Genomic DNA, 9,015 nt, shown 5'->3' with positions numbered 1-9,015 from the left:
GTTGATCTTCGAGATATGCTCCTTTCCAACCGTCAAGATTTCTTGCCACATCTACTCACCATTCTCTGCAAATGTGTCTTAAATTTAATTTAATGTTTTTTTTTTTTTTCTTTTTCTTGGTTGAATAAGTCAAAATGCACTCACACTCAACGAGAACACCATTTACTCACCATTCTCTGCAAAGGTGTCTTAATTCTTTTTCTTTTTTATTATTATTATTTTTTTTTCTCTTGGTTGAAAAAGTCAAGATGCACTCACACTCAACGAGAACACCATTTACTCACCATTCTCTGCAAAGGTGTCTTAAAACTTTTTTTTTTTTTTTCTTGGTTGAAAAAGTCAAGATACACTCACACTCAACGAGAAGCATTTCTAGTTGAGCTCTGCCCATCTTCTCCAACTTCTCCATAGGCCGTATCCTCTTTAACAACGAGCCCCGAGCATCTGCTCATATCATCAATACCCACAGAGCCTTCAATCGTAGTACATCTTTGAATTGATAGCTGAACAGTTCTCAACGTTTGTATAAGAGAATTCGGAATACAGCCTCGCCAATGCAGACCCACACTGAACGTCACACTTGTTGGTCTGAAGAATTGCATAGCGATTCTTCCAGCCCCTTCGTTCGACCATCTCCTCGCAAGCACCCGCATCCTCATCCGTGTTCTGCATCTACGGACACGGGCTCCCCTCCAAGGACACGCACTTGGAAGGTTCGTCTATACCTCTCACAGTATCCTCGTTCATAATGGAAATGTCTGTGTATTACTGATTATTAGTAGTGACTGTGTGAGATTTTTGTGTAGGCTTATTGGACAAGGAGCAGCAAACGATACCTTCCCCTAGATTCACCCGTATTCTGCAAGAGGCGTAAGGTATGTATATGTACGTTTTTTATTCCTTTTTGTATGTGTTTGCTCTTGTACTAGTATATGGTAATTGAGTTGGATAAACATACATATACATAGATGGAACCCGTTGAAGGTGATGACTCGACCATTTGGTCTCCTGAGTATGAAAACATATTTGTTCAAATTTTGGTTGAACTCGCTAACAATGGCTGAACAGTGAATGGGTCAGTCCACGTGAACATGTGGTCCCCTATTGCTTCCAAACTTTCTGAAATTACTGGTCAGACCTACACCACCGCCCAGTGTTGGACAAAATTTTCACGTCTTAGGATGAACCACCGCGAGTTTTCCAACCTCCTCCATCACAAAACTGGGTTCGATTGGGACCCAGTGGGAAACACAGTCCAAGAGACAGAAACTCAGTGGCAGCAATATCTTAGGGTAACTTTTGCACAACCCTCTAGCATTTTTCCTTTCTGTCTTTGAGTCTTTAGGCAACATAGTGTATTTTCCTTATTTTATTTTTTTTAATTTTTTGGTGTATGTCTTAGATCAACAAGAAGGCTTGGCATTTCAAAAAGAAAGGTTGCCCAAACTATGAACTATTGGGTCTTCTTTTCAATGGGTCAACAGCCACTAGGGTGCTTCGGCATTCCTTTGGTAGGACCCCACTAGGTAGTGATGAAGAAGAGGAGTTGAACGATGCACTGTTACGGTTTGGAATGCATGTTAGTAGGGAGGCGAATGCAGGTCTTGGCAATGGTGTAGATTCTGTTGGGGGTTCAAGGGGTGTGGGCGACAATGCTGCTCCCCCTAGTAGGGGTATAGTAATTGGGGGAAATGGGCGTGGCAAGCGTCCTGTGGATGGCTCGGGTCCCAGCTCAGACTACAAGAGGAAGGGGAGGGGAAAGGAGTCCTCTTCAATGGACTCCCTTAGAAGTGATGCTCTGAAAGAGTTTCGTGACTTGTCCCGTCTAAAGAAGGAGATGTTGATTTAGGATCAGCAGAGAATGAGTAGTGGAGGAGAAGCCAGTGGCGGTGGTGCAAGTAGTGGCGTGTCCTTCTCTAATAGCATGAGTAGGGCTATAGCCATATTGGATGAGATTGCCCCTGATTTGGATGACGAGAGGTACCTGAGGGCCTTTAATCTTTTTAGGGACGAGAGCATTCGAGATGGTTTTATAGCTATGCCTCCAGCTAGGAAAAAGGCATGGGTAGCTTCACTGTAGCAATTTCACCAAATCATTGCTGGTCTCGTGACGTTTTTTGCTTGATGTTCACTGCATTGATGCAGGTTGGAGCGTTTCAAATGCTCTTTGTTTTGTCTATTATGTTGTATGGCTAAGAAATGTTTATGTTATGCTACTAATCTTTATTTGTAAGGGGCGTTTAAATTTGGCATGTAATATTCCTTGACAATGAGCCATCGTCACCTTATGGGTGAAACTTGGGCAAATTTTCTCTTGGGTTTTATGACTCCTTTATATATTTGAATGTGTACCCTAGAATATTATCAAATGTTTATTTGAATGGATGGTATGCTAAATTCCGTTTATGGTGTGTTTAGTCTCATGCCACCTTATGTTATTTTACCAAAAATGACATTCAACATAGTGAATCAATTGGAGCCCACTGAAATTGACCATTTGACCAATTTACTATGATTTATATTCTTATGTTATGGTTACTTATTGGTCTTTTGGTGTAGTAAATGTTGATCAATTTTTTATTCGCAATTTTTTGTCAAAATGATCTAGGCAGAGTTTGTGGGATGGTGAACTTGGCTAATTATGGTATCAATTTCCAAGTTTTGCCGCAGAGTCTTTTGTTCATCTTGGACAATAGTCTCTGGTTTCTGGTATATCATGCGATTTGTTATCTATGGAACTTATGTACTGTTGAGTGGCTTTTTACAGTTCTATTTCTAGCCGCTAATATGTAACTGCATATGGGGGGTTAGACGACGCCTTTAGTTCATTTCAAGTTATAAATTGATCCTGGTCATTTAACTTTGAAGTGCTAAAGGGAAATGCTTTTAAGACTTTTGAAGTTGATCATTTACTGGCTTGTTTTTGTATCACATAGATAAATATATCAAGACAACTGATATTTTGTTCTTGCAAACCTGTTGAGTTTTTTGATGAGTTCTATATTCTACTTGGTAAATTTTCTTAAGAGTTATTGTGGTAGGAAGGAGGCTAGTATCCCCAATTCTTCATCATCGTCTTTGTCTTATTGTCTGAGCTATGTTGTACTAGTAATGTCGGTTTATTTGTCTTTAGTCTTTCTAGGTTTTTCTCCAGTTCAGTTTGCTGCCTCTTTAATGAGCAAATCGAGTTGTGCGTCGGCAGTGATGCTTTGCCTAGTGCTTGAATGTAAAAACTTGTATAATTTATGAAGGCGTGGAAGCCTCAAGAATGTGGTCTTTAAAAGCCAATGGAATTGGTCACATTATTAGCAATCTTCCCTTTAATGATCCGCATGCTTGAATGTACTAAAGTTACGTATTCATTCTTCCCAGGGAAAAAAAAAAAAAAAGAAAAAAAAAAACGACAACAAAAACAAGTAAGCATGTTTTGGTGTGGTGAGTAGTCAATGTTAACCAAAGAAAAATGCAAGGAAACGTTTCAATGGCTCCCTCTGTGACTCGTCAAAGTTTTTGAAATATTAACTAGAGGATCTACCTTAGGAATTTGATACAGTTTCTCAATTATATTTTATCTTTCCCCTCTCATTGACAAACAAATATAAAGTGGAATAAGTGAAATAGACCCAAAAAATTACTAGCCAACATTGCGCTCTTATTTGAGTTTTTATTCGCAATAGAGTAATGATAGGTGATAGTCTTCAAATGTGATTATATCTATATGATAAACATTTTAGGTTGCTAGTTGTCAACTACTAGATGATAGATTTTCATTGTAGCTAGGTAATGATAAATTTCAAATAGTCTTAAATTGCTAAATGATAGCCTTTAATTGGGATACATGTCACAATCCTAACTAGTTTATTTTTTATTATAATTGAACCCAAAAGTAAATTACCAACAACATTACCTACATGTATATAATAGACTTGTTGTACTTGGTTATATTCTCTTTTTCTTTTCTTTCTTTTTTTAATCTTTTTATTTTTTTTAAAAAAATAAAATTATTTTTTTCTATTCACGGGCATTCCATTTTCGGATAAATCTTACATGGGCATTTAATTTTCTCATAAACCTGAAAATCATTTGAGATAAAAGAAAAAGAAAAAAGAAAAAAAAGAGATGGGGTGCATATTTAAAAATCTCTATAAATTAAACACACAAATAAAATGACTTTGATGTGCGTCGTTTGACCTTCCTCGTTGCAATTTTCCGTATAGGATGGATGCATCTATCCCTAACTTCGTTTTCTATGGTGCTGAGCATAATACAATGGATGACGATGATTGGTTCGCAGCGATGTTCATGCTCCTACTTGAAATTGATGACACATTTGATGAAGCACCTGCAATTGAGAGGATACCTCAGCGCACTTCGGCACTCCAGGGTGCCGCATTTGTGCAAGAAGTGCTAGTTGGTCACCCAGGTACTTGCTATGAGCTGTTTCGCATGCAAAGGGACACTTTTGTCTCATTAACAAATGTTTTGAGGGCGAACTACCTAGAAGATAGTCAGTCACTGAGAGTGGAAGAATCACTGGCCATCTTTTGCCTAATAGTTGGCCATCGACAAGGGATGAGGGTTGTAGCGGACAGGTTCCAGCACTCCACTGAGACAATTTCACGCCATTTCAAGCATGTGATGAGGGCATTATGCAACTTGGGAAAGACCCTTATAAGGCCTAGGCAGCTCGACGGAGTCCACCCATACATACAGGGTAATCCAAAATACTTTCCATGGTTTAAGGTACGTATATATTTTCGGTAGTCTGAGGATATTTGAATTTATTTGGGACCTACCTAACCATTCAACCATTTTCCAATATTTTGCATGTTAGGATTGTGTGGAGGCCATTGATGGTACCCATATTCAAGCTTGGGTTCCGGCGAAAAAACAAAATGCATTTCGAGGACGAAAGGCAGTCGTGTCCCAAAATGTAGTGTGTGCTTGTGACTTCGACATGATGTTCACATTCGTGTATAGCGGGTGGGAGAGGACAGCCAATGACTCAAGGGTCTTCTACAATGCCGTAACTAGACTTGAAAATGAATTTCCTACACCACCAGAAGGTGAGTGTCTTCTCTCCACAACCATGTGTCAATATTTATAAATAAGGTTGTCTAATAACTGCTCACACAAGTGCATGTCTACTTGCAGGTCACTATTACTTAGTTGACTCTGGGTTCCCATGCGCAAAAGGATACCTCCCCCCCTGTCGCGGAGAAAGATATTATTTGCAAGATTTTAGAAATGGTGGTGACCCTCAAGGGTTCAAAGAATTGTTCAATTACCATCATTCCTCACTTCGTATGGTAATTGAACGCTGCTTTGGAGTGCTGAAAAGGCGTTTTCATGTGCTAAATGGCATGCCCAAGTACAAAGTGTGTCACCAGCCCCTTATAGTCAATGCATGTTGCACACTGCACAACTTTATCCGCCAGGCTAGCCGTGATGATATGTTCTTTGAACATACCTTTCCTGTGAATCTTGGCAATGGTGCTGATTACAACAACCCCTACGACTTCTCTGATGAAGCTGCTTTGATCATGGCAAACACTAGGGACCAGATTGCGCAGTTGATGTGGGATAATATCCACCCGCCGAACTGACGTGGGGTTGGGTATTGCAATGCAACTATGGCAATATTCTTGTTTTGATAGCCTACCGACAGTACTGTTTATTATTTTATGCTATATGATGTGTCATGGGACAATTTCTTTTGTGTATGACTTGACATTATAGCACATTTACTTGTGCTTGAATATGTGTGTAAGCGAAGTGTGCTGCGAACATGCTATGTATGGGCTTGTCGGTTGTGGACTTTTATGTCTGTCGTTTTGGTACTTGCTATGTATAATTATGTCGGGTGTGGACACCTATTTTATGGCTACCTTGTTTTGGTACTTGGTATGTATAATTAAGTCGGTTGTGAACTATTATTATATTTCTATTTCATTTTGGTGCTTGCTACGTATAATTACGTTGGTTGTGGTCTTATATTTATATCTATTCCATTTTGATCATTTATAAGTATGACTATGTCGGTTGTTGGACTTATATTTTACATTTATGTCATTTTGGTTGGCTTTATCTATGTGTTAAGACTAGTTATGGAACTCGAGATGCAATGTACATGTGGTGCTGGACCGATGAGATTACTCGTTTCTAGAACCGACAGGAATTACATGCGGCGCTTTTACAAGTGTCCCCTATACAATGTATGCAATGTTTTTGCTTAACCTAGACAATAATACATGATTGCATCGTTTCACTTACATTGAAGGAAAAATTATTATTGGCTTTTGAAATGAAATTCGTATAAATGATTTGTTGGTTATTTTCACGTCTTGTTTGTCACTTTTCATTGACAATTTTGCACAATTAGATGTTTACATATATTTGTAATCTTTGAACTACTGGGATAAGTATAACAAACATGTTAAAAAGTCGTATGCATTGTCATTATTTTTTTTGTGGCCCTAAACATAATAGTCGCTCTTCACATTAAGACAACACTAGATGACTTGAATGAAGTACTTCAACTATTAATATGCATTTATCGTTTAATACATTGGTATTCCGTCCATGATCGACTGGTGTTACTGCAGAATCATCCAGGTAGTTTCCATTGGGAAGATGAGCTACTACAAAGTTTGTCGCCGCGCTCGTCCCAGCAGGGGCGAGCACATTGGGAAGATGAGTTGTTGGAAAATATGTCACTGCAAAATCATCCAGGTAGTGTCCATTGGGAAGATGAGTTATTACAAAATTTGTCGTCACGCTCATCTTAGCAAGGGCGAGCACATTGGGAAGATGAATTGTTAGAAAATATATCAACACAATTAGACGATATCTTAGAAGTGGGTGTACATGGTAATAGCGGTGCATTGGGCAACCAATGGCTCAATAATGCTATGCGATGCTGTTTTGGTTATGTCGTCTGCTGTTTAAGTTGCCTAGGAGTACTCCTACTAGTGCTCTTATTTGCTTAAAGTGCATTTTGGTGACATTGCATTAATGGTAACCGGTTGGTTGTAGTTTGTTGTTAAACCTACAAGAAGGATAATTTCTGTTTATGGTAATTGATCTCTTGTTAGTAGGGTAACAGTAATGCATCATTCAGTATTATGTAGTTGGGGCGAACCATTGTTTGTTTAAACCTATTGAAGATGGTTGCCTATTTTTTGCATTATGCATATATCATCTATTTCGACAATGTAATAGGTGTAAGCATATTTGTTTTTAGTCCATACGTGTAGTGAGAGACACTAAGACCAAGAGCAATTTTATTATTATTATTATTATTATTATTATTATATTTTTTTCATAATTTATCTTATTTCATGTAATTATATGGATTTAAGATTTGTTTAGGATTTTTGTTTTTTTACCCTACACCAAACAGGTGTAAAACACAATTGGGGAAGCCCAACTTAATTGCATAAAAATAGAAGAACTTCCATTTTGGGTACTGTAGCATGCAGTAGGAGTCTTAAAGGTGCTACCGAAAGTAACTTTTTTTTTTTTTTTTTTTTAAATAATGTCTTAAATATTATTTTAGTTGGTAAACCTCTATTTGTGAATCCAATGAAAATCCTCCAATGATTAATACCAATCATTGGCAATCATTTTTTATTTACACCTAATGTTATTGTAAAAATAAGTACAAAAACAATTTTTATCACATTATAAACTTATTTTCACATAGAAATCTGGAATAGAATTATTTTGAAAATCAAAAAATAAGAATTTGAAAACAAAAACGAAAACATGCCTATCCAAACAAGGAATATGATGATTGGAATTGTGATTGGAAAAGTTTTGGATTCTAAAGCTGATTCTAAAGCTGCGCCAGCCAAAATGTGAACATCTAAACCCTTAGTGATTGGAATTAGTCAGAGGGAACCAACGACTTTCCCTCCAAAGAGAACTTCCCTTTGATGGTACTCCAGGTGTCATTATCTCATCATTATAGTATTTTTTCGAAGGACAACAGAAAAATAATTCTCCCAATTATGGCTTCTTGCCTAGAGCAATGGCAAGTACATAAAATTGTCTCAATCTTTCCTTTGTATCTTTTCTATCAAGTCTATGCAATCGTACAACCATTTGAAATGAATAGATGAAAATTTTCAATGACAATATTTTCAATGGGGATGAAAGAAACCTTTTTCATCATGCTATGGCCAATGTCACTAGGGGTTGGCCTTTTGTATTGCGTGTGGGATTTAATTAGGTTGTATCAAGAAATTGGCAAAAGACTATATATATAAATCAATTATAATTCGATCAATTTAACTAAACAAGTCAAACTCTTTAATCATATATATTCTACTAATTTTGTGTTTGATTCATATTAGATTTGCATGTCGTATCAAAAATTGCTAGCCATACATGTGAGTATGGGTGACAGTTCGTAATTTTAGTTTAATTTATATAAATTAGAATATGTTAAAACATTGTTGGTCTAAAAAAAAAAAAATGAGGTTAAGAAGAATAATTACCTCGAATTTGAATTTTTAGGCCAATAGATTATATTTTTGTTAATGTTGGAGAGTGGAGAAAGAGAAAGATAGAGATGGAGAGAAAAAAGAGGAGAGATATTAATGTTGGAGAGTGAAGGGAGAGAGATGTTTTTGTTTTTTTTTTTTTGTTTGAAATTAAGAGAGAGAGATGTTGAATGAGAGTGAAAGACTTGGAGAGAAAAAACAGAGAGAGACGTTGAGAGAGAGGAAAAAAAGAGAGATAGAGAGAGAACAAAAATATGAACCGTTCAATTTTTAACTATTCACTTTTTAAAATAATGAGTTAAAAAATCAGTTTAGTCTTTAAAAAAAATTGGTTCACGCCACATGTTGCGATTTGAATGCACTTCAAAAGAAGGCTTCGGCTATTATATATGATATATGATATGATTTGATTTGTATTATTTGTTTCCTTATTTGATTTGAACATTGATAATACTTAATTTATTAAATAATTTATATATGGAAAACTCTTGAAATATAATTAAATGTC

The 9,015-nt window shown here is 36.7% G+C and overlaps 2 protein-coding genes across 2 annotated transcripts in view; one reads left to right on the top strand and one right to left on the bottom strand.

The window, feature by feature from the left end:
- The first annotated feature begins 436 nt into the window (after positions 1-436).
- LOC132163088 (uncharacterized) lies at positions 437-5,606 on the top strand. Its single transcript, XM_059573285.1, has 5 exons — positions 437-713; positions 807-875; positions 4,218-4,743; positions 4,835-5,066; positions 5,155-5,606. Exons 3-5 carry the CDS (start codon positions 4,219-4,221, stop codon positions 5,604-5,606), a joined length of 1,209 nt encoding a protein of 402 aa, XP_059429268.1. The 5' UTR covers positions 437-713; positions 807-875; position 4,218.
- A 2,404-nt stretch (positions 5,607-8,010) lies between these two features.
- The window catches only part of LOC132163087 (putative L-type lectin-domain containing receptor kinase I.11), a 2,137-nt gene continuing 1,132 nt past the window's right edge, over positions 8,011-9,015 (bottom strand). Inside the window, exon 2 of the mRNA XM_059573283.1 lies at positions 8,011-8,086. Coding sequence (XP_059429266.1) covers positions 8,011-8,086 — 76 coding nt within the window. The remainder of the gene's footprint in view (positions 8,087-9,015) is intronic.

This window comes from Corylus avellana, chromosome ca10 (assembly GCF_901000735.1).
Source record: "Corylus avellana chromosome ca10, CavTom2PMs-1.0".
Taxonomy (NCBI): Eukaryota; Viridiplantae; Streptophyta; class Magnoliopsida; order Fagales; family Betulaceae; genus Corylus; species Corylus avellana.
The sequence above is the reverse complement of the archived record's forward strand: the minus strand, read 5'-3'. Positions and strand labels throughout refer to the sequence as shown.